This window comes from Trichoplax adhaerens, genomic scaffold, assembly GCF_000150275.1.
Source record: "Trichoplax adhaerens TRIADscaffold_1 genomic scaffold, whole genome shotgun sequence".
Classification (NCBI taxonomy): Eukaryota; Metazoa; Placozoa; class Uniplacotomia; order Trichoplacea; family Trichoplacidae; genus Trichoplax; species Trichoplax adhaerens.
Genome location: NW_002060943.1, coordinates 7,666,342 through 7,683,585, shown reverse-complemented (window position 1 = coordinate 7,683,585; position 17,244 = coordinate 7,666,342). Strand labels below are relative to the sequence as shown.

Genomic DNA, 17,244 nt, shown 5'->3' with positions numbered 1-17,244 from the left:
TCTTAACTTATTCTTATGTTAGAGGGCATCGCAAGAATCTTTTTATACCATATAAGATCTTAAGTTTATAAATAAGATTGGTACGGTAAAATATTTAGTATTAAAGTGTTAGTTGATCAGTAAATTACAGCTATAGTAAAAGCTTGATATCAATTCTCTCCATACATATTAAAATTTATTTAATTTTGAGTTAGACACACCCAAAGAGGAAAGAGTGATTCACAAATAAAAAGGACATGATTAAATAATCTTGTCAATCATCTATTGATAACAGGTTGATTTTGAATAGATCAGTAGATTAGGTGAACCTTGAAAGATAACCCCGAATAACCTTGTAACCAGCTTTGACTCAATTAGAACGTTGCTGCTGAATTACATTTTGACATATTCCGGTACAACTAGCAATTTATTTCATCATCACTAATATCATCATTAAAAGAATTTATATAATATTCCTTCCTACTTTTTCTTATCTTTTCCTCTATTAAAGACTAGAATTTAATCTATCATAAGAGCGATGGCTATTAAAGGTGAAGTAAAAGCTAAAGGCAAAATGAAATATGCCCGTTGGTCCCTTTTTGCCTTTAATATCGTCTTTTGGGTAAAAAATAGTTTAATTAGATTGATAGTGTATAATTTACTAGCGATTCGATAGCTTAAAGTAACAAGATAAATCAAAACATATTATTCATATTTTTAAGATAGCATTTTCCCGTAATTCTATTCTCCTAAACTGGCTAATTGGTTTTCATATTTTGCGATTTTTGAAATCGATCAATTTAAATTTCCCATGTGCCACGAATTAACATTAAATTATTACTACTAGCCTAGTAGCAAATAATCATCTAATACCGCTAAGATCCTGCTACTTCTTTAAGATGTACAAAGAATATAGTCAGTCGTCATAGATTAACATTCCGTACATCTTATTTTAAGTAGAAAGCAAAAATTCTCTTCCAAATCTTGGAACATTTTCAATCAGGATTTAATACAAAAAGATTGTAATTAAAAATTTCAGACCTAAAAGTAACATTTACTTGCACTGTTTTCATTTTTTCTCATCATCGTTTCATATATTAATAGTTCAATCGGGCTACTTAGTATCCTGGTTTCGACATATAATAAAAGACCAACTTTAAAAGTCTCAATCCTAATAGAAGATTAGGTCGTATCTATTCACATTATTTATTAGTATTACTTTATCCTTAGCAGTTATAACATCTTACATATCTTACAGGCATTAGGTTGCTAATATAGTTATCCTGTAGATATATTCCTGTAGAAATTAATTTATAATAAATGAAACATCATTTTAGATATCGATAAATAATTTACAATTGATTGAAATATTACTTACTGTCGAATAGAAATCGGTACAGTACTACATATCAAAATTATTTAACACCATGCTATAAATTAGAAAATGCATTAAAAGCGTGGTACTATACGTCGATAAAAAAGCTATAGAAGAGGTTAGTCAGGACTACAATTGTATACAAGAAATGCCACCCTTCTACATACAGTTATTTGCTGGTATTTTTTGATTGAGCTTAATTTTAATTTCTCTAAAATACTTATTACAAAAGATATGTAATTTAAATAGATTAAGAATGGTTTATAATTGTATTTGATGGATGTATCGTAAAACTATTTCGTAGTTATACAGCATGTAATTGTTTGTGCATGAATTAAGTTTATATCGCACTGTACGGAAGAATGTAGATATGAACACAAATCGAGATTGAAAGTTTTAGTTTATCAGATCGTGACGATGAATAATATGCTGCAATCAGCTGCGATTTAGGTCTATCTTCAGATTATAAAATTATTGATAATGAAACATATCTAGTAAATTTATAATAGGGTAAAATTTGAATAAATTTTAATTCCGCAATTATTTATCTCTAATTCCAGTGATAAATTTAACTTGTTTGATTGTCATCAATTTAATTAATAATAAAATATAAAATACAAACGCACTAAATTAATTTAACTAATTTTGCTTAATTCTTGAATTTTATTTCCAAAATACGGTGCAATAATTTCTAATTTAATATGATAACTAGCTAGAGCTTCATCACCTCCAGTTTATCACTTACGATAGTCTATATGCCGGCCCACTGTTGCACTTTATCCATAATTACTAGTTTAATATACAATTTAGTATTTGAAAAGCTGGTAATAAAGGTCGTTTCGTTTGTTTCTTACGAACATAATATCTAATACGCAATATCCCGTATTTTAATGCAATATTTAGCTTACAAAAATCAAGGTTATCGTCAGTTTAGTGACATGTTAAAATGTTTAATTATTAAAATATTAAAACATTCACCAGCATCATTTAACTTTGATTTTCACTGATAGCCTACAGCTATGCTCGTATAAATATATATTACAAAATAGCCATTCTCAATGTTATCATTTAATTGATCTTTTTATAGATTATGGGAATTACGACTGTTGGTGTTGGAGTCTGGATATTAATTTCCAATGCCAACACATCGGTTTTAACAAATAATTTATTTAGAACTGGAACGATTCTAGTTATTGTGTCTGGATGTTTTATTGGCTTAATCGGTTTCTTGGGATGGTTCGGTGCTTATCAAGAACATGCATGTCTGATTGGGATGGTAAATAATATTATTAGCCATTTCTCTATTCTAATAAAGTAAACTTCATATTTCAGGCATTATCAAGCAAGTTATAGTACCTTTTTTGATAAATATAACTTGCGTTTTATCGGATTATCATGATAAAGCACAATATTACCGTATCAAAATTTAAAATAAATTTTATATGATGGACGTGATGGAAACAAAATTTTATTTTGCAGCTGCTAAAACCAAATCAATCCCTATCAGTTGTAATTTTATAACCTACATTCGCCTTATAAGTCCACTCCATGGAATTGTAGTTGCTAGACATAATATTGACTTTCTATTTATATTAGCCAGATTTAGAACTACCTAATGTGATGTTAACACAAAAACGAAATATTTATTTAGTAATAAAGTCATACTCATGAGCTTACATTAATCATTAATTTACACCTAGACCGTCTGTAAGAATTAAGATGCAAGCTAACAATTCATTTAAAGATAAAAATGCTGATATAGAACATTACAGTTATATCTTCATTACTGAAATCATAGCTGATATCACAGATCATAGATCAAATTAGTATAACTTATTTTTTGTTTCTGTTCAATTTTGAGGCTAAGAATAACGAAGAAACGCAGTGCAACAGCGTACCTTAGTTTATTCTTAAAACTTAATCGGACAAGTTGCTCTATCTACTAATTTAGCTAAGGAAGGGGCAGTTATAATAGTTTGATATGTCCTTAAGTTGATATGGCTGCTAGAGCTGAACAGGACAGTAGTTCATTATATTATCACAGTATTTCATTAATAATAAGATATAAGATTTCGAGCAGAATTTATAACCCAACAAGTACATTTAGCTCTTTTAATACAGTATTTAATGCAAAAATAATTGGATGAAACGATAAAAATCGCTTTTTCCAACGATCTATCTATGGGATCTTATTTATTTGAATCTAATGCTATATTCTGTAAAACAGATCGGTTTTGTAACTCACTCTACTTGTTTGCTATAGTTTACTAGCGGTTTAATTATCGTCTGCCTATTAGAAATTGCAGCTGGAGTTTGGGCAGGTGTAAATCAAGGACAGGTATAACCATTTGCCAGTTATCGTAATCATTTTATCTGAAAAAATACTTTTTAAATACCTTTACGTTATGTTAAGAGATTTAATCTTCTATCACTTTTGTTCATGGCATTTTCTACATATATTAATGATAATGGATGAATGAAATAGGAAATACAAAAATTAACCACGTCATTAATAACTGACGTAATCGAAAAATATGGTAAACCATCGAATGCACCACTTTCTAAGGCTTTAGATGCAATCCAACATCGAGTAAGTTCATCTTTAATAATATTTCTGATAATTAGCCAAGTCTGAAGATTAGATAAAGTGTCGTTAGTGGTATTTGCTAATATCAACAATTAAATGAAATAGAATACTTTCGAAATTCATCTGCGCTTTAAGGGTCCTTTAATCGTTTACCCTTTACTAAATTAGAAGATAATAAAGATGAGCTATTGGGACTATAATTTAATGATACAATTTTACTTAAGAAATGTTGTTACCATATTCCCGCATAACTCTTTGATGTGATTATTTACTAGGAACTTGAATGTCTTCTTAATTACCTATCTTACTTAACTACTAGTAAAATTTTATCGTTTCTGGCTTACGTAATATTTTATTTAATTTCAAGCTTTTTTTTTCATAATTCCATAATCAGTTAATTAATTAGTTAATTACATATTAAAATGAATTAAATTTGAATTGAAAAATCATACCATTTTATCCTTTGCGAATTACCACCAAAATTTTAATCTTTTTTCACATAAATTAAAAGTTATACTAGCTACTAGATGAGCTCTGTCTGATAAATGATTTCTTGTATTTTAGAAGTTATAGAAATGCGAATTTTAATATCTTTACTAAAGTTGTAACGTAGAATTTATAAATAATACAGCACTACATTATTTCTAAAATCTCAAATTAAGTGATTTTCCGTCTCACATGATTGCTTTCTAAAACATCTATTCACGATGACTTGCCTATAGTACTTTTGCTGTGGTGCTAACAACTATACCGATTGGGCTCAGTCGTTATGGAATGCAAATAAGGATTTTAAACCCTATGCAGTACCATCATCATGTTGTAGACCTGCATATTACGTGGATGGATGTGGCGAGGATTCTAGAGTACGAAATGTAACCAACCCAGCCGGAGGAATTTATACTCGAGTAAGAATATTTACAGATTGGCTGCATTAGATAGCGCAAACGTGCAACTAGCGCGATATATTCGCATGAACGTATTTGTGTATATTTCTATCGACTATTGTAAAGAGTTCTAGTATGAGTACCGTATAATGTCAACACTGATATTATTTTACTTATTTATTTATACATCTTGTATAAAATCCACCTAGCAAGACAGTAATGAAAGACTCTAGTATAGCGAAGATGCAACCACTATGATTCTATTAACAATAGACTATAGCTATTAAGAAAATATAGGGATGATTTCGCGAAATCTTAAGTGTTATGCCATTGATTTATTACTTTAACAGGGATGTCAATTTGCTATTCGGCAGCACATCAGTGAGCACAGTGGAGCTATTCTTGGTATTGGCATCTCGGTAGCAATTGTTCAGGTACGAATATAAAACTGAAATAATTGTTCTATATGAATGATTGCCAAATCATTTGATAGATTCCACTATTAAGCTATCACAAATATTTGGTATAATTTTCTTGCATTATTTTATAGGTATTTGGAATTTTTTGTTCAGTTTTGTTACTTGATTATTATCGCCATTACGAAGATGAACCAAGTGATGTTGATGAAGAAACTAGTCTGAAAGGATCCGAACCAAAAGAGAATTTAGTCCTGAATGAGAAAACGCCAATACCATCCGAGGATTCAAATAAGATTATTGATGAAAGTACAGCTCCTGTGCCACCAAGTAATGGCTCAGGTCCATTATCAGGAGAAGATGATCATAGCAAATCGCCGATATCATCTGATGTTGAATCCGAGAATATCCAGAAAGTTCCAGCTCCTGAAGAACCTCATAGTCCAAATGTTGCCCAACCTACAGCAGAACCATCTCCAACCACCGATAATATTGATTCAGCACCATCTCAAGATGCTCATCATGTCGATGCATCGGTTAAAGAAGTCGATGTAAGCTCAGAGTCGGCACAAAAACCTGCTTCGTTACCAACAGATAGTGATGATCATCATCAATTAACGGGAAGCGAAATACACCATGAGGAACATGAACCTTCGAGTTCAACAATTCATGTCGAAGTCAACGTACCTGCAGAATCAAATCACGCAGATCCAGTTGATACAGCAACTACAGTCCATCATCAAGAAGAAAATGAAGACTTGGAATACGAAAATGCAGCATTTTAATATCGTCATTTCGATTGTATTATCTAGTACTAACTAGAAATCATTTCGTATATGATCTGACATTGTGTCGATATCGTTATGATAAAATTTGACAATATATATTTAAATTCAGACTATAGACCTATACTAATACTCGTATTACGATTTAATATTTTGATCAGGTACACCTACGAGTACATACTGATGACTATCGATATTAACATAAAAATGTTGATTTATTTCATGTTGCAAATTTTCAGTAGAAAGTAGAAATACTGCCAGTTTACCATAAATTTGTAGCCTCGTTTTTTCAGGACTTTCAATACAACTCAAATACCATAAACTTAAAATCGATAATGATCTTATCAGTGTATCTAATAATTAAATAGCCAACTTAGATAGCCCATCGTTGAAGGTCTACAGCAATTAAACTAATGCTATAGGATTTCTTTATGAAGCCATTATATTATACTAGCTCTCATAATTGAAGGCCTATTCAAGAATTATAATTACAGAAAATGACTAATATCTACGTTATAATGATGTAGCTATTGATTAATGATGACACTAATTTAATCTACTTTTCCCTAATATTAATTATATATTACGTCATGGTAGCTATATAAATGTATTGTAATAATTGTTTGTTTCTTGGTGCTTGAAATAGCATATATGCAAGCAATTAGTTTAGTTTAATTTTCTAATCATTTTTTACTACAAGTAGTGAACACTTAGTAATCATTTCAACTATGCCAATTTAAATCCGTAATAAGTAGGATAATCTATAGTAAAAATGGCTTATATCCAATAACATGTTTTGAATCTATGAAATTATTTCAGTTACTAATATTATGTAATACGGGAGGCAAATAATATATCGACTTCCAAGTTTTGATAGCTTGTTTTATGTTAATTTTAATAAATTATAGTATGAGATATGCGTATGCCTTAGTTAAATCATTCAATCCCCATGAAGTAACGAGACATTGGCTCATCATCTTAACTTGATCAAATGGAAATAGCGAAATATCTAGCTCGTATTCATGTCCAATTATCCGACTTCTTAATGTAGTATGAGCTGTTACGATGGCACAGTCACTAATTCAGCAATGTAAAATGATCAAAAAATCGTCGTGACGAGATTAAAGTGAAACTTATATCTAATTTTTTAATTCGTCGCATGCTATGAACTATCTTTTATCGTGTTGTAATTTAAAATATTTGAACGTCAAGCCAGGATATACTAAAGGTAATTTTAAAGTTGCTAAGACAAATCCTTAAAATGTAGATGAGTATATGTGCATATAGATACTATACATATTAATATGGTAATGAAAGAAACACTACTGATGTAGTCCTGTTCATTGCAGAATAAGAAATTGTTGATAAATTTATATTTATGTATGTTGGATCATTAATCGTATAGTAACTTAAGATTTAGTATTTTGCTCACTATAATCAAAGTTTCTTCACAATTATAAGTTTACTATCACCATCCTGATGCTAACTTAACAACTACTTGGAAATGCTGTAGTTGCCTAATAAAAGAAGGTTATGGAATAGAAGTCATTAAAAACCGTTGCACTTAAGTTATTGGAATACGTGAATAGCTGCATTAATATTTTTTTTTAAAGCTAATTATGGTTGCGTAATAGCATTAACATCATACTTGTATTAGTCGAAATTGACGAAAAGATTAGAATTTTGGAATCATAAAGGATGACCAATTGCTTACGCTTTAACTAGATCTTTTAATGTCATTTAGTCTCATTTCGGTAGAATGTAATCCTAACGGTCAAAATTATGTACATTCTAGGTTATTAATCAAAAGTTAAAGATTAGGCTAAAAATTATTAGGAGCTTCCTAATTAAGCTTTCATTACTGTGTAGTAGGATTACCAGATTCATGAAATAATTCATTACAAAGACAGAAATAAATCATAAAAATACGAGTTTTTACCCTGTCAATGTTCATTAAAATCTAGTTTATCACTTATACATGGTATTATGGTTAACAATTATAATGATTGGTAATAAAATAATTTAAAGTTCTTCGTGTTTATGCTGTTGTTTTCTATCATATTCATTTTGAAGGTCACGTTGTCCATCATTATCGTCTTCTCCTTCACTATCATCATCACTCTCTTCTCGTCGATCATCGTCTTCGTCCTCTTCGTCCTCGTCCTCACCCCTTTCTTGTCTTCTTCTTAGCTCTTCTTCTTCCATTTTTTCTAATGCTTGTCTATCTGCTAACACTTGGTTCCAATCTATTCTTTCAGCGGCCTTTAAAGGTCCTGCTGGATTTTCTATAGCTCTGACAATTTCTTTCAGTGATGCAATAGGTAATTGCTCAATATCCTCTTGTGTAAAGTAACCATTCCCATCAGGGTCAAAATACTTTTCAAACACTTCTAATGGCGGTCTTTGCCAGTCTTCGCAAAGTTCTCTAGCTCCATATTTCATGAACATTTCTTTCGTAATTTTTGCTTTTCCCTTTGCAACTAACCCAAATAACTTTAAAATGTCTTTTCTGACTATTACTAAGTTGCGGTACCCTAAATCGATAGTGTGATCTCCTTCTTTGTATGTCCAGTGGATAGGTGCTTCACTCATGGGTGTATACTTCAAAGTTAAATTTTCACAGCCGCTCGAATTAAATGTTTTAGTTGGAGAAAATAAAGTAGTAACAGAAATGCTCCTCTTATATGATTTCACTTGGTGAATGTATCCTAAAGGAGAGATCAAGAATTGCTAAGTGAGATTATTATTGAAGCTACATTACAGATACTTAAATATTAAAGGAAAAAATTCTGTATTTTGAAGAAAAGCATTTGCATTTATTTGAACTATAGAGTTCAATGGTTAAATAAAAGAGTTACAGTTACTATTTTTTTGAAATCTCGCAAATCAATAAAACTGCTGAGATTAGAAATGCGACTGAATAAGATAACAGATAAATTGTAGGCTCTTTTATTATTTAGAAATACATAAAACTGATACAACTCTCATTAGCATCTTATAATTAATGTCGGTCAATTCCCTATTCAGTCAGTAAGAAGAGAAATGGAGCGTTGTAAAATAGCATCGATTATAGGTCGTCATAACCTGATCGATTTGAAGTGAAAGAAGATACAGTAGTTCACTTTGATTATCTACTTATTATAAGGCAGCATCACATTCAGATATACAGACTCCTTTATTTAATCACTTTGTCGAGGTCCTCTGGTCTAATTGTATCTATTTTGCGAAGATCTTACAGCCTGCTATTTCTAGGATAAGGTTTATGACTACTATAATCATGAATACGGCAAATGCATTCTTAGCATTACCTCCTGGAATGTAAATACAATCGCCAGCTCTTAACGTAGCATAAGTCCACGGGACTCGCTTTAGAAGAGGATATAAATTCATGTCCACTTTATTGACGTTGATTTTAGAATAGCCGGATCCTGATCCTGGCGACTTTAATAAGAGAAGATATCACAGAATGATAATTATTAATTCATAGTCAGAAATTTGATACTTGTCGATCATATACTGTAACAAATTGAAATGAAATAAAAAAATTTTTCACATAATTTTATCCTTAGCTTGGAAATATAAATCTCAACGTAATACCAATCTTATGGATTTATAAGTTAAAGTGATTGATTAGTTACCGTTTTACTACAATTTTTTTAGTGATGATGACTACTAATCGTATTTTAGTCCATATTGGATATTAATTGAATTCTAGTGTGGATTATACGGCAGAAAATGCTAGTAGGTACAGGTACATTAAGTGCTATAGTTAAAGGTGAAATTAATTTGAGACTTCTTTGATATATCATTTGTCTATTTCTAGAAAATTTATCATTTTCTGATCGCTTACGGCTATAAATTATAAATATAGTAGACGGTAAACGCTTCTAACACTAAAAATATAGAATCCTGTTTTCTTATTACTTACATTTTGATTAAAATACAGATACTTATAGTATCTATGATGAATCATCATGAAATCCTACATGAAATCAGATATAGAAAGAGGTAATTTGGATTAGTATAAGAGATTTTTATGATGCTTTTTAGGACTTTAAAGTTGTTCTATACAGTATACGCGTACATGACGCTTCATAATTTGATTGCTAATACAGAATTTTATGGATGTTAAATGAATAAATAGATACGTAACTTGATGATAGATTTCTCAAGATACAACGTCAAATTTTGTTAAATTTAATAGCGCGGAACTTTTTACAAAGAATACTGTGCTTACTGATTAAAATTAAGTTCTACTATTAGTTCTACGTATTCTCAGTGTAACAGGTCTTTCTATCATTATTTATTTAATACTATTTATGCTATTCTAGTACTGCATACCTTTCTTCCATGCACCATACAATGAATATTATGATCCGCATCAAAGTGGATAATAGAGCTAGTGCCACCAGATCCAATCCATAAATTGGTTTCTTGAAGATAGGTTTTAAATGTTCCGCATAACACACTCGGAACGATCTATAAGAAATTCAATTAGCATATCTTTATTTAATAGTACGAATCGTAGGGAAATTATTTTAAAATTACAATTTCTCTGATCTAAAAAATACTTCTTTTAACTCAAAGGACTTCTGCGATCGTGCTGGTGAAATTTTACTAAATAGAGAGGCAATAATAAACTATTCCCTCGATCATTAAAACATATCTCGGTCGTTTCTAGGTATTCTTTCTACAAGATTTGTATTTAGCGTAAAATTTAATTGGGAAGCAGAATTATTCCTTCTATTGCGTTATAATACGGACAGGAACACGCAGTATTCTATAGTAGATGAGAAATGAAAAAGCCGAATCTGCTTCTATCTTAACTTAAACGTCGATAATGCCAGGTTTAGGAAAGGGTTTTTCAATATAGTATAAGATTAAAATATTTATCATACCACATTTAACCTTTACATTTTAATACTCTATGACTACTTATGCCAGTAAAATAATACTTTTGTAGAAGTACAGATATTTTAATGAGATAGTAGAAAGTATGTTTTTTATCAGAGTAACTCATGCTAGTATGAGTTACTATAGGATACCTGATATCGCTATACATTAATATATTCAACAAGTGTTTCTAAATTTACTTTCGTATAGTTATAGCTATAATAAATTGGCAGTTATAAACTATCATACGTACGTATGTATCTTCCCTATTAAATATAGCTGAAATGACCTATCCATAATTTCATATCTTAGTTTGTATATTAGACTGCGAAGAGAGTGGTTGACAGTGTGGTTAATTCTATGTGTGCAAGATGAATACATCCTATAGCGAAAGACTAAAGTAAACTTATTTTCCAGAGAGGACATTCAGTATGATAGTAGCTGGAAATGAAAGTCCTTACACTCTTTTATTTCTTCAACATACTATATTAGCTCACCAACAATTTTTGGACCTCCAGAATTGTTTATGAGTGATTCGGACAGTACCGTTGCTATTCAAGGGCTATAATTTTTGAAGTTATTAGATGGGATCATTCAATTTATAAAAGTACAGAAAGGATATAGAGCTTAATGGTGTTCTTACTAAGCTATCAATGAGCCGATGTAACAAACATTGTCAGACAACAACAAATTGAAAAATCTGGGCTTCATTTTCTCTTACAATTTACTTTAGATTTTAATTTCATTTGTACCTGAACTTCAGGCCTCATCGCGTCTGGTAAAACGGTAACAACGTAAATATCTTCTTTCTTATATTGATTTAGAAATGCTTTAAGTACCATTCTTCTTGGTGAATAAGATCTATTTTCTACTTTTTTCTCTACTAAAACATCCAAGTTACCGTAGTTTTTAAGTAAATATTCATCATCCCATAACTTAATAGCCGGAGAACGATTAATGGCATTACGATATACAAGTGGTAGTTTATGTTTAACGTGATACTCCCAAAAATCTACTGGATGTAGATATCGATCTATATAAGGTCGAACTGGGCCATCAGGTGATCTCTGATTGCCAAAACTCTGTAAATGGCCAGGTGATATGGTACGCCACGGTCTAAATGTAGGCGGAAATTGTGGCCCATCCGATGGTACGGTATTAATGGAACAAATTTTTAATAACAGAAGAACGATCAGTAACTTCATTACTAATCTGTAGTCGGTTAAACTTTCTGTAGTGGAACAAGATCAAACAATCCGATAAAGGTTGATGACTTCCCTATAAACTATCGAAAGAAATTTTTTGCCAATATTCTTTTAGAATGAATTGAGTATACGTGCTTAGATAACTAGGAATAATATTAAGCAAGGTTTCACTATACAGCATTTGAAATAAGGTATTATTTAGAATTAGATAGTAAAGTCCATGATCGTATATTCCCCTTGAACAATTATTAATACAACTTTCTTACTTCCATACAATATTGACTTATTGTCTCTTATAATTGACTTGACTAGTTGGTCACGTCCGAGAATGGGTAAACAATTATTATAAGTCAGTGCCTAAAATATTTTATTGTTATAAGAGCTATTCTAAATTTTAGCGAATAAAATACAAAAAATCTCCAAATTGTATATACATTGTGCTATTAAAATTATTACCATGACAATAGTATAAAACTATTCCTCACATCGTTGTAAAAAAATGAATGTTTCTTCCTTATACTAAGTGATAAAACAGCAAACAATGAATAGAGGAGTTAATGATCGAGAAATATTAAAGTACTAGTTATTCCAGCGATACGATAGAAGAAAATATTAGCTATAAAGAAAAATCAAATGAAAATCATTGAAAACCACGAGCTCAAAAAATTATGATAAGCCTATTATTTAAATTTTTGTATCATAGCTGAAAATTTTCTACTAGACTTCAGCATTCCCTATCACTCAAAAAGCATTCGTGCTTAGATATATAGTATATTGCATCCTTGGATTAATCCGTATATTCAGGCATTTAATCACTTTTAAAACTGTGTAACCTAAAATCTAGTAGGGTTAAAGTTTCGTACAGGTTATGTTATAACAATATTAACAATTTACTCTAAATGCATGGCAAGTTTTCCTACGCATGCTTTTAAGATGTCCTTTATTAAATTATAAAATTATCGAAGTTTGTTATTCGGTAATTTAGTCTGATATGGATATATGCAATCCATTTAACTTTCGAAAAATCACCTTCTAGAAGGATGATTGAATTTAAAATCTCATTAAATGCAGATTTTACTGGTACTTTATAATGCTTACTGGAGGCATGCAAGATGAATTAAACATCTTTAAATCTGTCTTTTAAATAAAATCTATTTATGAGCGTAGTATATAAAAAGGCATATTAAATTGGTATATTAGCTATTATAGGTAATTCTATCAATCAGTATATTAAAGTTCCATATTGACTGTTATCATTCATTCACAAAGAATTATCGCTAGCTTCTATAATATAATCATTAACTTCTTTATTACTTGAACATATCCATAAATAGTCGGATCGAGATCTTCTAAAATGAAATTAATTTCAATCTGCTATAATCGTTGAAGGCTGAGTATGATCTATAGTTTTGCATAGATAGCCTGCTACTACAAATTCATAATTTGATGACTACCGTCAAGTGAGAACTGATTTAAAGATTTAGTAAAGACAGCCTAGAAGTTTACGATAGTTATAACCATGCTAATATACTAATGATTTAACACGTTGAATACGTATAATCCAGGTAGCCGATTTTGGGCCCGATATCTACACCCTCTTAATATCACAAATATACGCGTATGTACGAATATGATGCATAATTGTTTTAAATGTCGATCTCTCGATAGAATTAACATTCAATAAGGAATTAGTTAATAGGTTTTCAGTTAAAAAAAGTAATGCCCACTACGAATTATAATGAATATTCACAATAGAATTGAAACAATAAGTAATAATTGTTACGCCATAAACGTCGCGACGACTTTTGTACGTGACTGGTTTTTATAGGTCAAAAATTATACTATAGCATTTAACGTACATCGCTGAGCAAACACGACTATATAGCATGTACAGTTTCATGATTCATTCGCATATCAATCTCACTAATTACAACAGGAGTTGTCATTCTTAGTTGTTGGTTGTCCGCGATAGCAACATAGAGTAACTCGAAGTTACACTATAATCAAGACATCTTGCGCTAGAAACTTTGAATTGATCATACTGCTCCGACTAGTATCCATAACTGACGATTAAATTCATTAGATAAATATTTTTAGCGTATAAAAAAACTCAGTTCTTGGTCGAACACTTTGGTTTTACCATTATTGAAAGAAACAACTATGAAGTTATTGATTTTTCTTGCCTTGTTAAAATTTTGCTTTATCGATGGAACGTTGGTAAATGATGGTCCGGTTTTTCCACCACCGTATCGTCCATGGCGAACTAGTCCGCCAGGTCATTTACAAAGTCTCGGGCATCAAAGACCACCCGAAGGTCCAGTAAGACCATATGTCGATCGATTTTTGCATCCAGTTGATTTCTGGAAGTATCATGTTAAGGACAAATTGCCTTTGGTTTACCGTAACGCCATTACTGGTTCACCCGCTATAAAGTTATGGACCGATGATTATTTACTAAAAAATTATGGCGATTTGGATGTTTTAGTTGAGCGAAAAGTAGAGAATCGATCATATTCACCACGAAGAATGGTATTAAAAGGATTTCTAAAGCAATATAGGAAAGAAGATATCTATGTGGTAACAGTTTTACCAGATGCGATGAGACCTGAAGTTCAGGTACGGTACTATAGTTTTAAGAACCGAACTAATACTGTAGAATTAGAATGATATACAAATTGCTGCTCAGCAATAAATTGTTTTAAAGACTGCAATACGATGTCTTTTAAGCCATTTTAAAGGTTTTCTACTATATCATATCGATCTATGCGGCTGTTTTTTTCTGATCAAAGACTCAATCTTCTAACTTAGTTATATATCGCGATGCTATACAACATAAAGAAATTTTAATTGTAGTTTTCGCACTCGAAGCTATAAGGGAGGAGCAGCTACTAAATTTTATTGCCATAACGTAATCAATCATAAATAATTGGTAGTTCTTTAAATTTTCTAGTTGACCCGTACTATTGCTACAGTGTGTAATACTCATATTCATATCCACAGCCTTCTCTTCAGGATAACACCTGTTGGACGATACATATATAGGGTTTTATCAATGTATAGATGCTTTTTAAGTGCTAAACAAAAAGCGCGTAGTGATGGATATAATTCTCAATATTGTATATTTCAATCTAAGCCATTGGTTAAGGCTGTAAAAGTGGACAAATGTATTAGTGGTACAGCCACCCCTATCATTTATGTATACGAGCTTGAAAATTACCTTAAATATTCTAAGTATTTAATAATCATAGGACCGTAAAAAATTATACGACACTCTTGATGCGAGAAACTATACAGAGATTTACGCGGAATATCGATTAGTTATTATACCATACAGTTGTAATCGATCTTTTCACCTCATAGTACATTCTAGCGATATTTCGATATACAAAATTTTATCATAAAGATAATCTGTTTTGTTCGGCATAGAGTACCGTATGCTTAATATCTACTACGGCTACCTACTTTAGGTTGCTATGATATTATATTTTGCTATTGGATTCATTTTCAGCATTGATTAAAGACTAAGGAAATTTTTGTTACAATGTGTACTACAGTTTACACTGCTGATAGTTTTTTCTTTATAGCGATAAAAATACTCTCTATTTAAATTTTAGATTGTTCCAAGCGTTTTATGTGGAACTTTTAAAACCTATCTGCAAGAGACAAATTTATGGATTGGCTCTGGCGGTACAAACTCCATAGTTCATTTCGATGCTGATCATAACATTCATTGTTTAGTCCACGGAAGAAAGGTAATTTAAGTAATCTGTAAATTTGATATCAGTATTGAAGTTATTTTTCGATAGCGTTATTACAGTATTTCTGAGACTGTATTTGCCAATTTCAGCCTTGTTTGTAAAATATGTTAGAATCTAGATCATAGGCCATAGGATTTAGAATTAGGTAGTAAAAAGAGTAATGTGTAAAGCAAGAAAATACCAGCCAAAATATTAAAAGAGTCCTTGTTTCGCTATTTCATTATTCAATCTTTAATTCCTTTTAGGATTTCATGATGATTCACCATCGATATTACAAGTATCTCTATTTCAAACAAAATGTAAAGTCTAAGATTTTACCTGAGATTAGTAATTCATCTGTAAATGTACAGTAAATCCTAAGCTAAATCTTATACATGGAAACTAATCGATCAACATTATTTATTAATAGGATCCAGGATCTGGTTCCGGATACTCTAATCTTAACGTCAGAAAAGTAGATATGAAAAAGCGTCCAATGTTAAAGCGAGTACCCTGGACATACGCCACATTAAGAGCGGGCGATTGTATCTATATCCCAGGAGGTATATTGACTATAAACAAATTGTCGATAATAGACCAAAAGATACATTTTTCGCCAAGAGAATACGGCTGTGTTAACTCTCCTTTTCTCTCACCTAGGTTATATTCATCAAGTAAGATCGTATAACAGAACAATATCTGTAACGACGCTGTTTTCTCCTACAAGTTTCTTCAATTCAAGTGGCTGTGATGACTTAGATATAAAGCATTTACCCCCAATGAGTGAAGCACCAATCCATTGGACGTATAAAGAAGGGGATCGAACGATCGACTTAGGCTATAAGAATCTTATGGTTGTTCGTAATAACTTACTTGACCCATTTCGTGAGAATGAAAAAAGGCGTATAACCTTTAAAGAATTTAGCAAGGTGTTGTATAAAGAGCTATCTGATTCTTGGCAAATGGAAGCAGATGAATTATTTCGGAAATTTATTGATCCTGAAGGTAAAGGTTATTACACAAAAGAGGATGTATTAAATATGCCGATTGAAAATCTTAAAGGAGTTGCTAGAAATATGGAGGACCCTGCAGGTCCTTTAGAACCTGCTCCCAAAATAGAATGGGAAAAAATATTAGAAGAAAGATTGGCTGAAGAAGAGAGAGAAAAACAAGCACATATGGAGGAAATGGAAGGCCGAGATGGGGCAGATGACGATGAAGAAGAAATAGATGATGAAATGGAAGATGATAATGATGAGCCAATGTTCGAAGACGAAGGCGATAATACGGGAAAAGAACAGCGACACAAACATGAGGAATTATAAGTTCCCAACTGAAATCACAGCAAATAACATACGGTAGATCTAAATAAAGTTGGAATGT

The 17,244-nt window shown here is 31.1% G+C and overlaps 3 protein-coding genes across 3 annotated transcripts; 2 read left to right on the top strand and 1 right to left on the bottom strand.

Moving 5' to 3' along the window:
• Positions 1-517: 517 nt before the first annotated feature.
• Positions 518-6,026, top strand: TRIADDRAFT_52145 (uncharacterized protein; the record flags this gene model as incomplete). The annotated part of the gene is made up of 7 exons (XM_002108761.1): positions 518-601; positions 2,442-2,630; positions 3,618-3,692; positions 3,840-3,944; positions 4,664-4,846; positions 5,176-5,259; positions 5,376-6,026. 7 exons carry the CDS (start codon positions 518-520, stop codon positions 6,024-6,026), a joined length of 1,371 nt encoding a protein of 456 aa, XP_002108797.1.
• Positions 6,027-8,048: 2,022 nt separating this feature from the next.
• On the bottom strand, positions 8,049-13,249 carry TRIADDRAFT_52144 (uncharacterized protein; the record flags this gene model as incomplete). Its single annotated transcript, XM_002108022.1, has 7 exons — positions 8,049-8,734; positions 9,335-9,467; positions 9,955-10,008; positions 10,368-10,505; positions 11,672-12,150; positions 12,391-12,481; positions 13,223-13,249. 7 exons carry the CDS (start codon positions 13,247-13,249, stop codon positions 8,049-8,051), a joined length of 1,608 nt encoding a protein of 535 aa, XP_002108058.1.
• Positions 13,250-14,284: 1,035 nt separating this feature from the next.
• On the top strand, positions 14,285-17,186 carry TRIADDRAFT_52143 (uncharacterized protein; the record flags this gene model as incomplete). The annotated part of the gene is made up of 4 exons (XM_002108760.1): positions 14,285-14,740; positions 15,739-15,876; positions 16,292-16,424; positions 16,522-17,186. 4 exons carry the CDS (start codon positions 14,285-14,287, stop codon positions 17,184-17,186), a joined length of 1,392 nt encoding a protein of 463 aa, XP_002108796.1.
• Positions 17,187-17,244: the final 58 nt, after the last annotated feature.